Source organism: Carya illinoinensis, chromosome 3, assembly GCF_018687715.1.
Source record: "Carya illinoinensis cultivar Pawnee chromosome 3, C.illinoinensisPawnee_v1, whole genome shotgun sequence".
In the NCBI taxonomy this organism is placed as follows: Eukaryota; Viridiplantae; Streptophyta; class Magnoliopsida; order Fagales; family Juglandaceae; genus Carya; species Carya illinoinensis.
In genome coordinates, this window is record NC_056754.1 from 7,395,782 (window position 1) to 7,418,212 (window position 22,431).

General features: G+C 34.2%; 2 protein-coding genes and 1 pseudogene across 3 annotated transcripts; all 3 read right to left on the reverse strand.

Annotated features, from left to right (window-relative positions):
• Positions 1 to 1,159: 1,159 nt before the first annotated feature.
• On the reverse strand, positions 1,160 to 9,843 carry LOC122302973 (ras-related protein Rab5). 2 transcript variants are annotated; one of them, XM_043114467.1, is made up of 7 exons: positions 9,601 to 9,840; positions 9,421 to 9,498; positions 7,137 to 7,304; positions 6,594 to 6,642; positions 3,493 to 3,566; positions 1,999 to 2,092; positions 1,160 to 1,444 (listed from the first exon to the last, which is right to left on the reverse strand). In XM_043114467.1, exons 1-7 carry the CDS (start codon positions 9,637 to 9,639, stop codon positions 1,344 to 1,346), a joined length of 603 nt encoding a protein of 200 aa, XP_042970401.1. In that variant the 5' UTR covers positions 9,640 to 9,840; the 3' UTR covers positions 1,160 to 1,343. The 2 variants fall into 2 exon arrangements, 1 of the variants encoding a protein (XP_042970401.1); XR_006240570.1 differs by lacking the exon at positions 1,160 to 1,444 and adding an exon at positions 2,881 to 3,040 and having other exon boundaries at positions 2,049 to 2,092; positions 9,601 to 9,843.
• A 1,972-nt stretch (positions 9,844 to 11,815) lies between these two features.
• On the reverse strand, positions 11,816 to 21,247 carry LOC122302911 (annotated as a pseudogene).
• A 300-nt stretch (positions 21,248 to 21,547) lies between these two features.
• LOC122303439 lies at positions 21,548 to 22,431 on the reverse strand. Its single transcript, XM_043115220.1, has 2 exons — positions 22,151 to 22,431; positions 21,548 to 22,031 (listed from the first exon to the last, which is right to left on the reverse strand). Exons 1-2 carry the CDS (start codon positions 22,414 to 22,416, stop codon positions 21,671 to 21,673), a joined length of 627 nt encoding a protein of 208 aa, XP_042971154.1. The 5' UTR covers positions 22,417 to 22,431; the 3' UTR covers positions 21,548 to 21,670.

Genomic DNA, 22,431 nt, shown 5'->3' on the forward strand with positions numbered 1-22,431 from the left:
CTATATTACTATTTTTCCTAACCAAGGATTAAGATAAAGTAATCGTGAAAGTTTACTTTAACCAGTCCAATCCAGCAAAATGTAGCACACATTTCACTATAACTTCTAGCCGTAATCTTATCGTACAATTTGTTTATCAAACTATGTTAAAACTGCTTCAATCGACTTTCCAAGTAATAGGTGAGAGTCAAAACTTTTAGTACCAAATCCCTCTTTTATTTATTTATTTCATTTGAATTGTATTTGCTGATTTCAAAATGATTGTTAGAAACTCTCACCCAATTAAATCTTGTATTTTGTAATTTCTTAGTTTATCTATGATATGCATGCTTGTTTGAAAAAAAAAAAATAATATCTTGTTCGTTTATATATAATATTAACATTTTCCGAAAACAGAAAATACAGTTCAAATCACGGATATTAATAAATGACGAACGTGCGCTCCCAAGATCATTCTTTATTGATGCTTTTCATGGGGTCTGGAGTTTTATCGATCGGGTTTTATTTTCTAGCATGTTATTTATTGTCAATTACCTGAAACTTAAATTTTAGATATATTTTTTGGCTAGTAAAGAAAATGGTAATATTATATGCAGTATTGGAATGTGCAATCCCCATGCAATACCTTATAAATAAAGTGAGAGTTACTATTAAAAAATTAATTTTTTAATATAAATCCCAAATTTATCTATTTTTTTTAAAAGAATATACGGAGACCGCACATTTTAAGACTGCAAATATAATTTCTTTAATTTAAAAACTTTTTAATTATGATGGAAACATCAATGTGGCACCCAGAGTGTAGGATGATTCAAGCCTATCATCAACGAAAAAGGGAATTTTTGTTTTTAAAACCTGGAAAAGACAAGCGATTATTACCAATAAACAGCTCCATGGTTTTAAGGAAACAAAAGAGGATGATGTTGTCCATTCAAGACGAGCTTCGCTACCAAATTCTAGTGATCTAGAGCCCTAACACCCTAGAGTTTTGGCAGCTTATAGCCCTAGACAGCACAACTCATCTCCCTGTTTTAAGCCCGAGAACCATAGGTTGATAACTTGGTACAATTTACCAAAGAAATTCTTGCATGAATATGAAAATAGCGTGCTTAACATGGGGCATCCTAAGTCCTAACAGATAATAGTAGTAGACGAGACATGTTCAACAATGTTGGAGACCTCAGATCATATATCATATCGCTTCAATGGTAGTTCTATAAACCCATCATCAGACCCACATATTTGTTTCTCTTCCAAAACACAGTGCCATTGGAGTACATGCACATCAAGCAAACCAGAGAGCAGAGAAAAGAATAGACCTATAACTTATGTTTGAAAATACATTATGAACAGCAAGATGCCGCTTGAGATCCTTCTGTGGGCCTATCCACAAGAACCATCCCTGCCGGATTCTGAGCAGGCTGTGCTCTAGGTAACCTTTTAGCTGTATATGGAAGAATTTCAGGACACGTGTCACCATCATAAAAAAATGGAAAGAAATAGTTATAATGCTACCAAGATGGGAACTTGCAGGCGTGCACTACTTTTATCTTAGAAGTTTATACCACCATGATTACCCATGGACACTGAAACTCCCATTCCGTGACTTTAAGAAAACCAAAATACTTCTTACTTATCAAAAAAAGAAAAAGGAAAAAATAAAACAAAAATATAAATATAGCAGGCACCGATGGATATAACAGAACACCTGTTTAGCCATCCTCAACAGCAGAAGAAAAGAAAATCTCCCCTAAGTGAGCTTCATTTAAAAAAAACGCACTTGTAAAGTAATTTTATTTCAGTATGGCACAAATCTAATACTTCTATTGCTAATACAGAGAGTGATATTTAAGTTGGGATATCAGAGATTCATTCTGTAGTAGGAAAGACTACTCTCATTGTGTTAACACTACCATTTAATTAAAACCTAAAAAAAATAAAATTCACAAAACAAATCAGAAAGTACAAAAATTATGCCAAGAAATGAAAGTACAATACCTATTTCGTAAAATATATCATTTACATTGATGGCATTTTTGGCAGAGGTCTCCATGAAAAAGAGCCCATTTTCCTCAGCATATACACGTGCCTCCTGCAACATCAATTACAATTGAAGCACAATAAACATAATTTCAAATACAGGTTTTAAAGTTTTTTAATAGTGAGTTTAAATAAATGATAAAGAAGAGCAAAATAAAAAAAGAGAGGAAAAAAATGAAAAAAAAAAAAAAAAAAACCTTTATACTCTGATGAAACAAGATCAAATAACAGCATAACCTTGGATCAAGAATGAGGTTGAAAAATAAATAAATGCTCCACTCACTTAAAAACAATGAGAAATACAGTAAAACCTGAAGAGAAAAGGGAACTACTGTTTAATTTCACTCTCAGAATAACTAACCAAAAGTTTGACTCCCAGATGCTGAAATCTTACACAAGACTACCCAAAATGATGCAGATATATGGTGTGGAGATCTGAGAAGCGGGAAGGCAGATAAAGGGTTATTTGGTAAAATACCGAAAGAGAACTTGCTTGAGGAGAAGAAATGTAACCATTAGTTTTTTTTTTTTTTTAATAATTTAAATGGTTTTAACTCGGGCTACTTTGGTTTGTACTAAATTATTTGTGGAGTCAACCACCTGGTTAAGGATCTCTCTCTCTCTCTGTGTGAATATGTAAGCTCTTTGTCCCAACTTTTTTTTTTTTTTTTTTTTTTTTTCAGTTTCTAAGCTTCATTTCTTAAGTTCTGGTCAGTAGTGGGCCCCTTGGGATCTACTTTAGCCATATATTCGGTTGAATTGAATTATGAAAAACTTGGTCCACATGTTAAGTAGTTGTATTTTTAAGCAATTAACCAAAAATATGGAAAAGCCAGCTACCTGTTTGATTTCTGATGTATCTTTCTCATAGGTGGGTGCTCAAGATCCCTACAATTATGCCTTTTTTGTTTTGTATCTCTATTTCTTTTTCTCTTTACTTGCAGTATTTTGTGTTCGACCCTATTCACATTATTCCAGCCCTAAACATTAATTTCCCAACCTGAAAACAACCAAAACTAATTTGTTAGGGATCTGCATCATATCAGCTAATTTCCCGTAAACAAGTCCCAACAACCTTAAAATATTACTCATTAGCTGCTAAATATAAGTTCTAACATCACAAAAGCTCACAGTTGTGCCATTAATGGAATCCATGAGAAGCTACAAACTAATAAGATTGGTTAGAAGTAAAAACGCTAATAGCTTATCTTATAAAAAAAAAAAAAACTATGAGTTGATAATTTAAGTTCAAATAAGGAAATTGAACAAGATAAAAGAAGTGAAATTAGCCTTTGTTATAAAGGAGATGCGCTAAGTTGTCATTGGAAACTCTCGAGTTGAACAACAATCAAAAAAGAAAAGACCAAAAAATAAGGAGTGACAAAAGTGATCCACCACGCAAGACAAAATATAGAATCACAGTGAAAATTGTAAAACAGAATGAATACTTACTTCAGCAGTCACTTTCCTCTTATCTTCCAAGTCAGCTTTATTCCCAGCAAGAGCCTTAACCATGTTAGGATTTCCTGTAGAAAGTCCAAAATGAGCGCATGATCACAACAGGTAAGTAAGAAAAACTGAACCATTTTCATGCCTTTCAAACTTATCAAAGGAAATAATAATACAAATAGTGTCATAGAGTAGGGGGGAAATACTACGAGAGAAGAGAGAAGGCTGATTCAAAAGCATATGAAGTTATTTGACAAGATTCTGAAATGAAATGAAGCTTGAGGAATTGAAATATTGCTGTCAGATTTTCATTCTAGAATAGTTTTGAAGTTGAGAGTATCTGGATATTGCCATCTTGCTCCCAGCAGATAGTTAGTTGGGTTTGATAATGTTTTAGGTCTGTGTTTTGCACGTTTTAATATTTTGAGAAACCAATGAAAACTTGATAGGCAGAGGCAATATAGATACTACTATTGCGCCGAAACACAACCTACAAACTTGAGTTGAACATAACTGCATGTGATATGTTAGGTCTCCTAAAGCAGCTCCAAAATTCTCACGTTCTTAGCCATCAATTGTTGAACTATAAGAACATGTATCATATATGAATGCTCCTTTCTAGAAGTACAAGAGGATATGTAACACCCTTTTCCATTAGTAAAAGAATGCTATAAATCATTCATATCATAACACAAAGATTCAAAATTCTGTAATCCAATCATTTAATCGTTAATAAGAAGACTCAAAAAACATACCAAATCATTAGGACATCAGGAATTTAAGGGGGTGAATGTAATACTCCGGATTAAGTATAGAAGGGAGGTAAATGGGATCCCACATTGCCCTATATAATGATTCCAAGGACTCCAATTATAACATTGACAAGTCAATATGGAGTACAAGCCTAGATGTGGTTTGGACTTTTCTTTGGTAGTTACGGGACAGAAAATCATTTGGTCCTTAAAAATATAGGATCAGATTCTATTTAGTTACTGGATTGTAAAAAATTAAAAATTTTCCTTTAAAATTGTTAATTTCCAGGTCATCAATTTCCTTATGGTTTTTTCAAACTTATGGATCAAAAAATCACATTGCTCAAAATGAACAATTTCAAGGATCAAAGAAAGAACCTTTAAATTAAGGAGCATAGGAGAATAATCCAATATTTTAGGAATTGGAACTAATTTTTTTTTTCTTTTGATAGGTAAAAAGTAGTCTGGTATGTGGTGTATAGCCTCCATCTTATCATAAAGCTTGTCCTCTGTAATTCACATTTGTTTACTAAAATGTTGAGAGTTATTATTTCCACTTTTATTCTTTCCTTTTTAAGAAAAAAGGGGTGTTAGAATTCATCAGGCTTCAATGAAGCATTCTATAGGTATCCAACCTTTTTTTTTTTTTTATAAGTAAGAAGAAGTTTTATTAGAAACGAATGTATAGGCGAAGCCTATGTACACAAGAAGTATATAAAAGAAAACACCTAAGTACATTCTAGGAAATCGAAAGCAACATCAGAAAAGCATGAATGGAAGATCTGTTATTCACTAAAGCAGAAAACCAAAACAGCATAGAATGCACAAATAAATTCCGAAGTTGCTCCAAGGTATCCAACCATAAAGGTTACTTCTTTACAATAAAAACTATATATATATAGATATGTCATACAGGGTGGAGTAGAGATTAATCTTATTGAAAAGAATATAAATACTTATAGCTCATTCACTACCACATAACATGTATAATTCCCATCATAAATTACTAAGTCAGAGAGGTTAGGCTATTGTCATAAGAGAAGTGCTAGGTTTATCGGGCGTTACTTGGAAAATGGTTGTGGAGATACAATAAGGAACCAGAAGCCCTATGGAAGTTGGTGATTGAGAGCAAATATGGTGACTTATGTTGGGGGGGGGGGGGGGGGGGGATGGTGTTCTAACGAAGTAAGATGGGTATATGGAGTGGGGCTTTAGAAACATATAAGAAATCTCACCACTCAAGATTATGCCTAGGGAATGGGGCCAGGATTAAAATTCTGGTATGATTCTTAGTGTGGTAATGGTGCTCTAAAGGATCTTTTTCCTGCACTCTTGGGTTGCAAATGCCAAAGATGTTTCAATGGCAGAAGTCATGTTGATAGCATGGGAACAAATCTAGTGGAACATCAACTTTAGCTAGGCGGCAAATGATTGAGAAATGGACAGCTTTGCGGCCTTTTTAGTCTTTTATACTCTCTCAAACTGAGTAACCATCTTACTGATTTATTGTGGTGGATACCTACAGGTAAAAGTGTGTTCTCGGTTCGATCGTACTACAAGTCTCTTTCACATGAGCTCCCTATTCATTTTCCTTGAAAAAGACTTTGGAGACATAAGGCGCCTCTCAAAGCAGCATTTTTTGTGTGGACCGCCTCCTTGGGTAAGATCCTCACAAGATAATTTGAGGAAACGAAATGTGATCATCGCAGATTGGTGTTGCATGTGTAGGAATAGGGGTGAATCTGTGGACCATCTTCTATTACATTGTGAAGTTGCTCGAGGGTTATGGAACCAGGTTCTTAGTAGACTAAACTGAGGGAGCTTCAAGTTTTCTATTTTAGAACTCTTTGTACTTGGGCCATTGCTGTTAATTTTAATGGTCAAGATATTCATGATTTCCTTGTATCTATTGTCTCTACGTAGTTTAGGGCATTCTTTTTACAACACATGGCTTTGCCAATTCTTTTATTAATACATCCTGCTTACTCATCAAAAGAAAAATAAAAAGAAAAAAAAGTGCTAGGTTCACAAACAAATCTCACAAAAGAAAGCTCACAAATAGATGACTTGCTATGGTACATTACATTATAAAGTTATTTTTAATAAAAAGTAGATCTAACGTGTTACAACAAGCCACATCACTTTGTGAACTTTATTAGAATGTTCATAGCATGATGCAATATGATGAAGACAAGTCCAGACATAACAAAACAAAAATAAATGAATATACAGGGAGAGAAAACACATGCCCTTGTTCCTTTTATTCAACTTATTAATTCATTTCTTCTCAATATATGAATTTCAACCTTAGTTTGAAGTAAATATGCAAATTCAACCTTAACTAGTGAGCACCTTGCTTCTGAAGCTCTTGCACCCATTTCTTGGCACGTGAAAATGATTCCTAGAAAACAGAAGAAAGAAGTATTGAATCAACAAAGTCTGAGTACAAAGAAAGGAATATTAAACAAAGCCAAATCCCACAAAACCAGATGCAATCTTCAAAATCTTTCTTTCAAAAGCTTATAAGTTGAATCTCATTAAAATGCATTTGATGCACACAAATTGTTGAAAAAAATGAAAAAAATAAATTGAAATAATAAAGCATAACCTACTGTATATTACTGAAACTTTGTATTTTTTTATCAGTAAAAATATATTAATATCAATAGGCATAACCAAGTACACTGAGTGTATACAAGAGAGAACACCTAGCCCATAATGTTATCGAAACTTTCATTTGCTTATCTAGAAAATCACAGAAAGAAAAAGCATTTGAGCTTTGATCATAGTCAACCAAATCCTTAGCAAAACTCGTCAGAACACCTTGCTTTCAATTTGCACATGCACAGTTCTGACATATGTATGCTTGTAAATCAATGGGGAAAGAAATCATACAGTGCTAGTGATATCATAGACGATGATGGCAGCAGCAGCACCTCTGTAATACATGGGAGCCAAGCTGTGGTACCTCTCTTGTCCTGCTGTGTCCCATATCTCAAACTTTAGTGTTGCATCATTCACTGCCAGTGTTTGTGAGAAGAATGCAGCTCCTATGGTTGATTCCTATCACCAGCATCATTAACCCAAAAAGAAAAAGACTGAAAATCACTCCCCTCATTGCTTCATCCTAAAATATTGCATGTCAAACTTGTGTACAATTTTTTTTTTATATATAAGTTCTAGTTAATATCAATTCATACAGTTGGAAAGCTAGTCATCTTGGATTCAAACTGTGGGCAGCCACATGGGCTACAACTGAATGGGCAGTTCTTGGGACTTAATTTCGTTACTTTTTGTCAGATTAATAACTGCCTGTAATGTTCTCTAAGTTGACATTGAAAACGTTAAAAAAAAGGTTCTTATGTGTTCTCTTTGTGTCATTCTTTATCAATAGTGGCTCTCAAGGGTTCCATATTTGATCAAAGTAGTTCTTAAGAGTTTAAAAAGCAACTGAGCATCCGAGTAAGACAGCAGCTACAACAAGCATAAGAGTATATGAGAAGCCGCATTAATTTCTGTATATCTACGAGTCATAAATTAGCATTATCTCATACATATGTAAATGTGGCACATAATGGTACATCAAGAAATATTGATGTTAATGCGGCACACATATTGATATCCCTTTGTTGGATATCAAGCATCAGGTTGGCCATCTCATACAGCAACCGCCATAACACAGGGATATGAAGCAAGATGAGACATTGAGAATTCTTGTTTTTGTATAAAATGGGAGAATTCTTAAAGTTAATAAATATCTTCCTCTTGGCAAGGCCAAGATGAGATTTTCTACGATTGAACATATTTTTTCGACAACGGTATCTAAGCCTGAAAATCAAGGTGTTAAACCTGGATTAGGCATGCGTGGATGACAACTCCGGAAAGCGAGACCAAAAACTAGTACGACTTTGAAGAGTGCAACATGACATGCCAATTATGATGAGAACTATTGTGTAGCATATATATATATATATATATATATAGAGAGAGAGAGAGAGAGAGAGAGAGAGAGAGAGAGAGAGAGAGAGAGAGTCTGTTTATAATCCTTATTTTTTACACATCCAGCACACTGTTGATGTGGAAGCTTTTCAACTATACTAAAAAAATTATTGGTGTTTTATTTTTTTAAAGTTATAATGGATCCCACTATAAGTGGTTTGTTAACCCACTGGCTTATGTGTAGCAAAAGTCATATATATATATATATTGGAGGGGAGTTTTTGTACCCAGCCGAGCCCGGCCCAGCCCACTTCGCAAAAACTAGAGGCCCGTGGTTTGACAAGTCAGTAAAGGAGAGGAAAGAGACCCAGGCCAGCCCAGAAATGGAGGGACAAGCAATATACTCTCAGGCACGCCGCATTAATGAGGAAAAGGCCGATCGGCAACTTGTCCCTAACAGGATCAACCTCATTGAATGGGACATCGAATGGCCCTCACCAAAGGTCGAGGTCATGTCCCTAACAGGAACAGCTGCATTAAATACGACGCCAAGCCATCCAGAACACAGAGTGATCATTATGGAGGCAGGGAAGTCAAAGACCTCTCCAAAAATGGGGGTATAAATAAGAGAGAGCTGCTAAGGGAAAAAGGTTAATCATTGCCACCGAACTCTTAGCTCTTTTTCTCTTTTTTTCCTTGAAGATTATTTTTTGACTTTGGCATCGGAAGTGTCATGGACACACCCGACCACCCACTTTTTGTTCTTTTGCAAATGCTTAACAGTGTTCGGATTTGGTAGTTACAAAACACGCCTTAACATATATATCTATACTTAATATATAAGCGGCAATCGCCGCTCTACAGTAATCTACAGTAATTTTTCCCATCACCCACTCTACGGTTTTCTTTTTCTTCTTCTTTTTTTTTTTTAATTTCTTTTTTAGATTTATATGGAAACAACCGAGACTAATATCCAGTTTGTTTAGTTAAAATCATGATGCTATTCTTCTTCTTCTTCTTCTTTAGATTGACATCGAAATAACCGAGGCTAATATCCTGTTTGTTTAGTTAAAGTCAAGTTGCCGCTTCCATTAAATTTTCACAAACTGTGTTTATTCTCCTACAGAACATATCTTGAAACGAAACAAACAGACCCTTAACTACCAAAATGAATCGGAACGGGGAAAAAAAAAAAAAAAAGAGAGACAATTAAAAGGGAAAGAAGAAGAATAATAAAAACCTGGAACTCGTGGAATTGGCCCTTAACAAAGCGCAAGACGAGGCTGGATTTCCCAGCGCCCATGTCTCCAAGAAGAACCTGATTATGAGATCACAATCACCATTAAACTTTTCTTTAAGACAAACAAATCGAGCAAATGAAGAATTAGAACCACAAAGAGGAAATGAAAATCGGACCGACCAGCTTCGCATTGAGATTGTTGTGTCCGATCCTGGCCATGGAGTATAATTGCAGAGACCGAAATCGTGTGTATCGATCCTACTGTCTGTCTCTTCAAAGAAAGATTAGGCGAAGCGTCGATCTTTGTCCGTAATGCTTTTCGCCACCAGGTTTTGTACGGTACGCTTGCTATCTCCTCACTTTTGACGAGCTGAAACGCTCAACTTCTACCGAGTTTTGTTTATCTAACAATTCTGAATAATCCTAGGTACAGCTGTAATGCACAAGTTACTGGTAATCGTTTTAAAAAAAATAGGTATATTATAAAAAGATTAAGACGCATTTATTTATTTAAATTTAAATTATTTTATCCATCTTATCTTATTTTATTATTATAATATTTTTAAATTTTATATAAAATATAATAAGTCATTAAAATTTTTTAAATTTTAAAATAAAATTAATATTAAAAAATTATATTATAATAATATTTTATTTTATTTTTAATAAAATATTTCATTTCATCTAAATTGTATCAAACAAGACTTAATAAATTTTATAATTATTATTATTTTTTAAATAATTATCTTAGTCACAACTACAATTATTATTTTTAAATACATTATTCTATTAAATTTGTTCAGTGAACCTTTTACAATGATTTCCAATTCAATTCAGAGAAAATCTTCCCATCGAATACTCCGTTTATGTGTAATCAACGGAAACGAGTGAAAACATTACACGTATGGAATACACCAACTAAATGAATAAAGTGGCATCAGGCACTGTCTGTCTCTTACACATCACGAGTTTCTTCACTGTGTCTCTCTGCTTCCTCTCTCTATTGGGAACCCAACCGTACCTAAGAAATCTCCATGCGAGAACCCAGAAAGCCGAACTCAGAAAGAGGAACATCCTACTTCGAACCAACTGAGAGGCCAACCCAGAAACCACATCCTCCTGCTTCAAACCTAGAAAGCTGAACACCAAACCCACGTCGTCTTGTTTCGAACCCATATCCAGATATTTCGAACCCACATCGTCCTGCTTTGAATCCAGAAAGCCAAACTCACTTCATCCCGCTTTGAACCCAAAAATCAAATCAGAACCTCAAAAAATCTGAATAGAAATTTCATGGGCTCAACAAATCCAAATAGGAATTTAAAAAAAAAAAAAAATAGAAGCTTGTTAGTAGGAATTTCATGGGCTAAGAAAATCCTAATTCAAAAATTCAAAAAATCTAAATAAACATAGTTAAACAAATAATGAATAAAAAATGATGAAAAAATAATATTCACCAGTGAAAAATAATACGAAAATATGGCTTCAAAAAAATCTTGATGTGTGATCTTAATGTGTGATGCTGCTTCTAGTAAGAGAGAAAGAGTATTCTTCGGTCACCAGAGGGATTTTCGAAGAGAGAGAGAGAGAGAGAGAGAGAGAGAGAGAGAGAGAGAGAGAGTAGGGGGAGGCATTGGACATAAACGAAGAGTTATGTTCATCTACTTTACACTTTATTTGAACTTTTAAGACATGCATACATGTCATGATTTCATTCGTTTCCATTGATTACACATAAATGAATTATCCGGTGGAAATTGTTTCTCTTCAACCCAGCATAGGAAGTCTATACAACTTTTACCTAAGCATAGTTTCTCGTTTTCCAACGTGCTGTTATTAATCAATTTGTTTCCCCATTTAAGGGTAAAATATTGGACTTGGACGGCCATAAGAAAATTTTGGGGGGTGGTGGTTTTGGTGGGGAGGAAATGAATCGATCAAATGCTAAAATGCTGGAACTGAATAATGAATATGTTCGGATTGGTTTAGGTTGTTGATTTGTGGAAGTGTATGATGTCAAAACTCGGGTACTTTTCTTGTTTTTTAAATTTAATTAGTTTGATAAGAAAAATATTATTTAGATTCGAAGTAAGATATTTAATATAAGAAAAAGTACATTCATTATTTCCGTACACCACACACTGTACATAATTTTTTTATTTCCTTTTCTTATTAAACGTATTGTGTATGGATGATGAGTGAAAAAATTCAATTAATTTAAGAATAATAAAACCAAAAAAAAAAATGTGATTTATAGTATATGGAGATGATGAGTAGCAAAATATATCTACGTGATCATATCTTTTTTTTTTAAAAAAAAAAAAATAGGGATTTGGAATCTTTGGATTGATTACTCAATTCCCAAACGTGTTCATGAGAACGTCAACGCACTCCCAGCGGAAGCTTAATAAAGCAGAGAATATAAGAAATGAACACAAATGTACCAACACATGACCTTCCTCTCCTCTTATGGCAGCAATCTTTGCTGCCACAAAAGAGCCATGTTTCTTGTAGAGCTTTAAAGAATACAATTTTTAATTTATTTTTTTAATTTCTTTCATCTGCAGAGTGCAGATTCTTCACATCCTTGAGATCTGGAGGGGAATTGCATCTTTGAGAATTTCATTCCTAATAGAGATTAATTGGAGCTTTTCCATGTTACTAAGTTTGTTTAAGAGATACCTTCGACAGTTTTCAACAACAACAACTCCAGCTGAGTAAGCTCCATGTACAGATCCCTAGTTTTCGACACTAACTGCTTCCCCTGCAAAGAAAAGATTACCCAAGGGTGCTCGAAGCCTTTGGTATACATCTTCAGGCTTTCCCACCAAGTCGTATGAATAACAACCAATAGAGTTCATGTTTATTCCCCAACGAGATACAAGATACTGAATCTGTCGAGTAGGGCCGATCAAACAGTAGCATGAGGACATTGGTATTGATCATCAACTCTTTGTTGCTTGACAAAAAAATATGTAGCTTTTTGTTCATATGCTGATAGCTAAAATGCTGTGTTGTTTGTAAACAGGTTAGACAACCATTGTAACTTGTAACTTCTCAGCCTTCCAATATAACATTGTTGCCAAACATTATATTTCAATGGGACGGTAATGGGTAGAGTAACACAAAATTGGCTGAAAGCAAAGCAAGTACATGAAAATAAGGTACTTACTAGCTTAGTTGCATTAGGAAACATTTTCTTAAGTTGTGACATCACAAAATTTGCAGCAGACTCATCAGACAGCTTTTCAAGGTCATATACAAACCTTCCAGCAACCATGTAGATGAGGACTGGGTGGCCTGTTGCCTTGTTAAGATTGAGAAAATAACCACAAGCATAAGAGCTGGGCGCAACAATGCCCAAAAGTTCCACGTTAGGCCAAAACACTGTATCAAATAGCAGAGCAATCTTAATTTCATTTCCCACACCAAGATCTGAAATTGCAGAAACTTTCCAGTCAGGCAACTTTGGCTCGAACTCAATTAATTTGGCTTTGAGAACTCCAAGGGGTACTGTTAAGATAATATCATCTGCAAGAAAGTTCATTCCACCTCAATCGTGGCCATCGCCTTATTACACACGTTGGATATCTTTGTAACCCTACATACAAAGATTTATAAAGAATCATAAATCAATACATTTTTCTTACTCACATAGAAAGCCACGTGAAGCAAGAATAAATCAACATCACTTGGCTCAAAATGGCATGTTGGTTGCGTGTGGACATAGCAATAGAATTAATCCCAAGGCAGAAAGAAAGTGGGGGAAAGGGAACTTATATGAGCTTAGTAATTCCGGCTAAAACTTCATTAATATGTTTTGCATGCAACAAAAACTATATCTATCAAGGGATTGTGAGCACCTGTTGTGGGTCTAGTTAGCTTATCTAGTAGACTCTCTTGGCATCTTGCCAACAACCTAGGATTACTCCTCCAGGATAATGTTTGAAGAGAGGGAAAGGACATCCTCCCATTGTATAAACTTATATGAGCTTAGTAATTCCGGCTAAAACTTCATTAATATGTTTTGCATGCAACAAAAACTATATCTATCAAGGGATTGTGAGCACCTGTTGTGGGTCTAGTTAGCTTATCTAGTAGACTCTCTTGGCATCTTGCCAACAACCTAGGATTACTCCTCCAGGATAATGTTTGAAGAGAGGGAAAGGACATCCTCCCATTGTATAAACTGTAAATAGGGCCTCCAATGTGAAGTGGAACTGTGGAACCAAAGAGCATTCCTCTTTAAGTTCTTACTTTGGTCTAACAATATCCTGATTGCAGCAACTTAGATTTTAGTTTTTCCCTTATTTTTTTTCTTTCATTCATTTTATTTTAAATACACACACACACACACATATATATACACATATATATAGATATACTGTATGATATTCTACATATCATGTAAATATGTGAATGCACTTGAGTCATCTTGGAAAATGGAAGCAATACCGGTTATTCAAACGTATATCAATATCTTTCGCAAGAGCCTTTATTAGAGGGTCATAACCTTGCACCATAAGCCCATAACCACAAGAAAGAACATGCTCCTGTACATCAAGGAATGCCATTGATCATTATGCAATGATTTAAAGGTAAAGTATATTGAACTAGAGATTTCACTTACCACATGGCCCAACACAAATTGCCTCAAATTGACATAGATGCAGAATATCAAAAATCATTTTCTTGATTAAATTGAAAAAAAAGACGATGGATTCTCAATACATTTATTTGCTAAGGGCTCAATCCCACCAACCAAAAGGAAAAAGCTTGTCTGCCCTCTCTTGTCCTTCCTTACTTTTTCAAGCCTTCTAGTTCAATCTTGCAACAAGCGCAACTTAAGTCAACTTATTTCATCAAAATCTAGAATTGTTAGAAGGCAGGCAGTCAGGTCCCTAAGCATAACTTGAGAAACTGATTGGCTGGCATTTTAGTTTAAGAAGATTCATTATAAGAGTTACAAATTAGTGAAAAGTTGCTAGCTTAATTCAAGCTTTTACACACCAATTTCTTAATAGTCCTTCCAGGTTATTTCAAAGCTTTTCTAATGAGTCTAGAAGTATTTCAGCTCTATATCTTTCTTTTAACAAGTAGATCTATGAGCATCTTGAGACAAGGGATTCTATATTTATAACAGGTTGGGAAATACTGAAGACGGTGACAAACATTTCTTTTGAAACTCATACTCTTTGCTCTATCTCAATGCATGGAAATTTCAAGAGCCACTTGTAAAGCAACCTATTTGGTGGCAGACATACTTAGGATGGGTATCTATACTCCATGCTCATAGCATGTGCAACCTTTGGAATGTTCAATACTTGTTGTCTAATTTGAAGTTTCTTATCATGTTCAACATTCCAACTCATTAGCTCTGCTATCTATAGTGTCTATCTTATAGAGGGACAGCGGTTGTAGGCAAAGAACATTTCACCATGAAAGATCAGATACAGCACTTTCCCGATCCCAACTTTTCAACGATATCATGTCAGCATCTGCCGCAAACCAAGCTTCCATTCTACATATGTACCATTGCAACACTTCATCGGCAAGTCCTTCTTGTCCAATAGGAAATGAAAGTTTCATTAGTGGCATTAACAGATAAATGTAAGTTGTATTAATGATATGTCCTGCTTCCTTACCTTAGTTCTGGAAGCCTATCCAACACGATTGAAATTGCTTGAAGAACATAAATGTCATTGGTATGTTCATCTCTTACTTTCCTTGTCTAGAGGTGTAAACAAAGAGAAAAAAATTGCAGCCAAAAACATTACACAAATGCTTTAAAGGGAAAGAGGTTTATGGTCTTTGTTCTACCTCTTTTAGAATTCTCTTAAATGTTTCCCCACCTTCAATGACCATTTGTTGAGGAACTTGATGGCCCTCCACATCATAGAGTGTGTAGCTGAAAGAGAAAATACATATCTTCGAGATAATAGATATGACTGAATGTTAAAGAAACGTCATCATAAAGAAAATGTTGCAGTTTCCTGGGCTATATGATAGAAATGTGCTTGATGTAAGAACTGAACTGTAAGGATGTATTGTTCTGCTACCTTACAGAAGACACTAGCAAAAACTATTTGGCCTGATTTGATCTTTTAATTTTATATGTTTGTTTATTCACTGCTCCATGATAAATGTCGCTATATGCATTCTAGTGTCATATAGCCATATGCATTCTAATGTTATGCGAAGGAATTAATTAAGCAAATAATTATATGGGCTCAAAACATTTGCGTTACAACATGTAGATAGAGATAAAAGGCTAGCATCACTAAAGAAAACAAGAATCGCAACAAGTATCTTAGGCTGTAAAATGACTATGATTGCCAACAAGAAATAACATACAACACTTTCAATATTAGAGAGATGTGTTGTATGCCATTTATGGATATATATATATATATACATTGTTGGATGCGTGGTAGAATAGAAATGTTAATATTACCTTTCCAAATCATGGTCATACAACACGGAGTCATCACCACTTGTACGGTATAATGTAAGCCCTAGACCACATATCAGTGGGGCTAAGGGATTCTCATTGCAAACACCATGTAGCCTGAACAAAATTCATGAGATAATTATTAAGGCACCTACCCTGTGGTTTGTTAGATACACAGGTTACAAATTGCAAGGGATGGCATCCACAACTTTGGATGTGGAAAATTATTTTAATTGGAAAATCTTATGATAAAAATATAAAACGATAATAATCTTTTGTCTGAGTTCAGTTGTGGATAGAGTTTAATATTCAAAGAATATTAAAAAATGGACTCTTCGCTATGCCATGATAATGGGATCCAACCCAGAAGTAGGGAATTGATGGAAAAGTAGATACTGGTTTATGAATAAAAAGGATAGTGTGCCACATGGGAAAAAAACACTCTGAACAGAAGACCTTTTAATGTTCTTTGCACAACCGCTGAATCCATTTGTATTTACAACGGCTACAGTATAGAAAGGGATCCACAAAAATAATAAGTGAACTTACCATGATGCTCCCATATCTACTGGACAACCAAATGAATAGTCAATATGAATACTACCACCAAGTCTATCCCTTGATTCAAGCAAGATCACCTGGACAAAATGATGATAGTATGAAAATCCAAAAGGAAAGACAAAAGTCTTGCCTAAGGGCTCCTAGAGAAAAAGTGTGTGTGTGTGGAATTAGATATGATCACCTTAACTGATGCATCAGATAGGATACGTGCTACAACAACCCCAGATATACCACCACCAATCACTATAACTAAAGGTGTTGAACCATGTTGCCTTTGGATATGGGAGGCAAATGAGCCTAGTCATCATACATATGCATGTCAGCAGGGTGACAATTTCTCAAACACAAATAAAATTAACAAAAGCTGAAAAAGTTTTACCCCCATTATAATTACAATAAATCTTGACTTAATTATTTGAGTTAAGAGAAACAGCCTCTATGCATTCCCTCGCTCATTCCCATGTGAATGAAAGTGAATAAATTAAATAAAAAGAAAAACCAATCCAGGTTTATGCGCAAATGAGTTAAGGAATACAATTGCAAATATCGTGACATCCACATCCTTAAACAAAAATAACATATATAAATTTATTTGCATGCAAATGCACGAAGTCGGTCAGACAGAATCACATTGAATTCAAGAAAGAGGTTATATTTTATCATCGCAACCATTCCAGTTTGCAACAACAAAAATAAAGCAAGTGAGCGCAATCTTTTTTATTATCTGATCAGACTCATTCTTGCTCTTTTCATTCAAAATAGACGTAGGTGATTAAGAGAGATTCCTAACTCCAATAGAATCAGAACAGTGTTACGGGGAAGTTTTTATTTTCTTTTTGTAACTATGCAATGTGGAAGGGAGTGTTTTACGTGCGCTATATCGCTGGCTATTGAACCAAACGGATTTTGAACAGAGACTTTAAACATTTCATATATATTATCACTAGAAAAAGTAAGAGAAGAGGAAAAATACTGACCGTCTAGTAGATTGTGGGAGACTCATTCCTTGGATTCCATTGAGAAAATGTAATTGTCACGTGCGATAAAGGAACAAACGAAAAACAATTGGAATTTGAATTGCAATGAACGATGAATGATGAGAAAGTGACTGATTATGATGATTTGTGTGAAGGGTGTATAGGAATAAAGAAATTGGAAACTAATTGGAAAGAATGATAGAGCATGAAGATGAGAAGGCCCGCAATGAAGCGGCTCAGGTTGGAAGAACAACGCAGCTTGTCAAAACAGCTCATAGGATCGAGGTGTTGGGTATCAGTTGCATAGATCGATACCGTACCACCTTCTCCCTCAATTTTTTTTTTCTTCTCTCTCTCTCTCTCTCCGTCGTAGAAGCAGAGATCCTCTCGCTTCCCTTGTTCGCTCGCACACGCGATTGCCTATGCTTGTGGCTCTGCTTCTCCGTCGTAGTAACGACGTTTGGTTATACGGTTAAAAATGAGATAGAGCTGAGATATTTTGTTTAAAATTGAATAAAAAATTATTATAATATAATTTTTGATATTAATTTTATTTTAAAATTTAAAAAAATTAAATTATTTGTTATATTTTATATATAAATTTAAAATAACTATAATAATAAAATAAATTAAATTTAGATAAACGTAAATTTTATGCTCTCTGAGTCTAGATGCCGAGACTCGGATAATTAATTTAAAACAAACAAGCGATCCTGCCGGTGGGCTCCGCACCATTAGTGTCCCTTCTTCCTTTCTTTGTGGGGAATAATGAGTTTTGTTTTTTCAAATAAAAAATAATGAGTTTTCTTACTATAAGTTTCTAAATAAAATTTTGCCTTTATCTTGAGTAAAATTTTCGAGTAGGTAATCATAATCTTAGGCTTTTTTATTACTATTTTATTATTTTTTATCTTTTTATTATTTAAATCTGAATTAAAAATCTCAAAACACAACATTTTTATTTAATTTTAAAAAAATAAACTCAATTAACTAATATAATCATATGATTTAATTAAAAATAAACTCAATCGACTAGGTAGTAAAATCTAGTAAATAAGATATAAGGATATTATTATACTTTCGAATATGTATAGATCACATTATCCATATCAATTAAATGATAATATTAAATTTATAATATTTAAATTTTAAAATTTCTTTCATTTTAAATTCTAAAATTATTATAACTTTTTTAATAGTATTTTAAACTATCAAATCAATAATTTAAAGAATAATAATAGAGGTACAATATCTTTAGAAGTTATTCTTTAAAACTCTATTTAAATAAAGGATATTATAAGTTTTATAATATTTTAGAAATAATATTTCCATACTTCTTTTTAAATAAATTATAAAATAATTATAGTTTTTAAGATTATAACAAAGTCTTATTATTTTATAAGTTTTGCTACTCATAATCTCTTCACATTACAGATCATATTTATTTTTTTTATAATTTTTATAATTTTATTTTTCTTAAATTAATTAATTTCTTATATTCATTATTTATATATCATATATTAAAAAATAAATAAATTAAATATAATATGTGATGTATAATGTAAAGATAACAAATAAAATTTTTATTTCTTTAATAAGAGCCGTGCTTCTTATCTCGCCACTACTTCTTACCCGTGAAGCTAACCGGTGGACGTCCACGTAATATTTATAAAAAAAATAAAACAAAGAAACTACGCAAAATCGAGCGTTGAATGTCACCCTCCCTGCCCGTGTTTGGATGAAGTCACTGCAATCGAATCGAATCGAATTCTGAAAGATGTTTTAGATGGAGAAAATAGCAAATTAAAAGCTAACCCAGTCACTCTAAAAGAAGGTGAAAAAACATAAAAATAAAAACTCTATCAAGTCTGGGAGTTCTTGCGTAGGACGGATAGGACGGATAGAGGGAGAGAGTTCCAACCGAACATCTGTACGGACAACTGCAAATATTTATAGAAAAATTATATTTATCATATTCATATATTGTGTATAGTTTTTTTTCCCTAATTAAATGTATAGTGTATAAATGATGAATATAATAATTTAATTAGTTTAAAAATAATAAAACTATAATGTTTTTTTAAAAAATTAAAAAAATTATGATGTGTAGAGATAATGAGTAGTAAAAACTATATATATATATATATAATTTTTTAAATCATTTTATAAATATTTAAATATTTTTAAAAAATAAAAAAAATATCAATTCACTAATTATCACTTCTTTAACTATTAAGTCAAAAATTAATGGGTCGATTTTGTTGGTGAGCTTTCTCGATTTAGCTATCATTTTCATTCCCCCATATGGAGCTTTATTGCACGTTTTGCCTTGATGCCAAATATTTCTTCTTCTTCGATCAATTTCAGGATTTAGATGCTCTCAGAAAAATAAATGACAACATAATAATTCAACAAAGTACTTGAGATTTTGAAGACCATCTAGAGAACTGATAAACTTTGAGAACAATCGATCTCTGCACGCATCTAAATAGAGCAACAAATTTTGTTATTTTCATTCATCGGTTACTTCTAAAGGGTAGGGAGGGAGGCGAGGGCGCGTGGAATGCTTTTAGGGTTTCAAATGTTTAATTCTGTGTTTTATTTTTATTTAATTAATGAAGTGACGTGGCATGCTAGCTCGAGTGGTAAGAGCAAGTGGTAGCATTCATCAGGTAGATTGGTATTTTTCTTTAAATCAAATACAAAATCTATAAATCTCAAAGTTCAAGAATAACATCCTTGATTCCTTGCCTCCTCAACACCCTTATCGGCAATGCTTCGTATAAATCTGTAAAGGGCTCGATTCATCCTGAAAAAACTTTAGTTTCAAATAATTTAAATATGTATTTCTTTGGGATTGTAATTCCACCACCACCGCTAAGGTTGTGGCTGTCAGTACTTGGATTACTCCTAAATGATTTAATATATACTAGACCTCGAGTTTGAGTCTAAATATAAATCAACTTTAAACTATTAATATTACCATTTAAAATTTAGTTAATTATGACGATAGTATTGTAGTCACGCTCAGATAAGTATATTAATTTTGATTGCCTCCTCCTATCATTTTATAATTATAATTAGAACAAAAAAAAAAAAAAACAGTTTGTGTTATGGACATGCCCGTCACGAACTTGCACCACGAGAGCCAGAAAAAGCTTGAAGGGTATTAAAAGCTTTCTATGCCCAAGTCAAATTGCTAATACTTGAATATAAGCATTATATCGAATTACCTCGAACGGGAGTTTCCTTCAATATATATAGAACATGGGATAAAGCCATAGATATTATGTAACAGTTCAGTCCTCTGGTTCAATCTCGACTTGAGGCCGTTGTCATTTGAGTAGTCAGTTATCTGATAAGGAGTGGTTATATTGGAGGAAATTTCGGACCTATATCTCACTCGTATGCGTGAGAAAGTTTGGATATGACTCTTATCTGTGAGTTTGCCTCCCGGTCAGGATTCGTCATTAATATACGAGTTGGTCGTTCTGCGATGTTGATATTGGTAAGTGGGCTACGCTGAATCTTGGGCTTTTGAGGTGCGGGGCTGGCCCAGTTGTGAAGGAAGATTTGTGTCCTTCCAGTTTGAAATTCCAAGGCTTAAAAAAGGAAAAAAAAAAAAAAAAGTTCCACATAATCTGTACTAGAAAAAGGTAAAATTGTCCGTTGGGAACTGCGTTGGGCTACTTCCGAGCCGTGGTGCGGTGTGGCGTGTGACTGTGTGAGCAGCGGAAAGGGTATAATCGGGCCACGGTTTCCGGTTATATATCTTATTGCTATGCGCAAGAGGGAGATCCAGCACTCTGTCAACAGAGAGTTCTGCTATGTCTCTCATAGTTTTGTCAAACATATATTTGGGTTGTTTGTTTGTCTTTAAACAAAAGAAGTAAGATAATCAGAAGGTGGATCAATGCAATGCATGTGCAGGGGATATGCTGCATTAACAACCTGAAGCGAACCTCGGCTACTTATCTACACTAAATTTGGGATGAAAAATGGTTGCTACAAATAAGTCAGGGTCAATATTATAGAAAACTAGCAGTGGGAGTACGTCCCTCACTTTCAAGAATGTCAGACCCAAAAAGACAAATAAATCAAAAGAAGTTCATTCACTAATGGGTCAGATTTTGAAATTAAAAAAAAAAACATTGCATTAATTATCATAAAAGCAAATACAAAAGTTAATTCCTAGATGAACAAGAAAACACGAGTAATTCTTAAGGGGACAGAAACTGCACGTAGTACTCAACGAATCCTTCTAGGCTAACAAAGCCGGGGTTTGGTTCGAAATACTACTTGAACTGGTCGATCCGTGAGGTGGGGAGGCATGAGAGCCACTTCTCAGAAAGCTACCGCTTCTATTCGCAGAGAGTAAAGAGCAGGAGCCCTCGGAATTGGATAGCTTCTTCGAAATATTGAGCCTAGGGCTGGAGGAAGAAGCCATAGGAGGGCGTGATGATCTGTGACTCTTGCTCTCCCCTAATCTCACATAGCTTTTGCAAGACTTCAACTTCTTGTTGTAAGGGTGCTCGACCTTGACAAGATCCTCCATGCATTTCACGTCTGATAGCGAAGTAAATGACCTCGACTTCCCTTCGTAATGCTTTGAAAGCCCCCTCCTACAAACCCAACATGACATAAGATTCAGGAAAAACAGCTTCAAGACAGAACATAAAACAGAAAACATGCAACGTTTTATGACCCAATTAACGTGAAAGATTTAATGCAGGGCTCTTACTTGATGGGAAGTTGCTGAAGGAGCGAAGACAAGTCATTTAAAGACCCAGTTTCAAGCTGATCCGAAGAAGATGAGTCAAGATGATGATGATGATCTTTAGCTCCCTGCTCAGGCATGTTCATTTCGTGCTTGCTCTGTTGCTTGAAGATAGCACTTAGCAGAACAATCCATTCACGAAAAGGAAACTGTAATGTGACTTTCTCCCAAACATAAACATAATTCGTAAAGAGAGTTTGGTCGGAAGATAAGACTATAAATATAGCCATAATATTTTGGATAAT

Coding starts and splice junctions, on each gene's coding strand:
- LOC122302973 (XM_043114467.1), bottom strand. CDS start 9,639: ATGGCCAGGATCGGACACAACAATCTCAATGCGAAGCTG. Junction 9,499..9,600: donor ACAATCTCAATGCGAAGCTG/GTCGGTCCGATT, acceptor TCTCATAATCAG/GTTCTTCTTGGAGACATGGG. Junction 3,567..6,593: donor GCAAGAGCTTCAGAAGCAAG/GTGCTCACTAGT, acceptor GACTTTCTACAG/GAAATCCTAACATGGTTAAG.
- LOC122303439 (XM_043115220.1), bottom strand. CDS start 22,416: ATGGCTATATTTATAGTCTTATCTTCCGACCAAACTCTCTTTACGAAT. Junction 22,032..22,150: donor CTTCAGCAACTTCCCATCAA/GTAAGAGCCCTG, acceptor TTGGGTTTGTAG/GAGGGGGCTTTCAAAGCATT.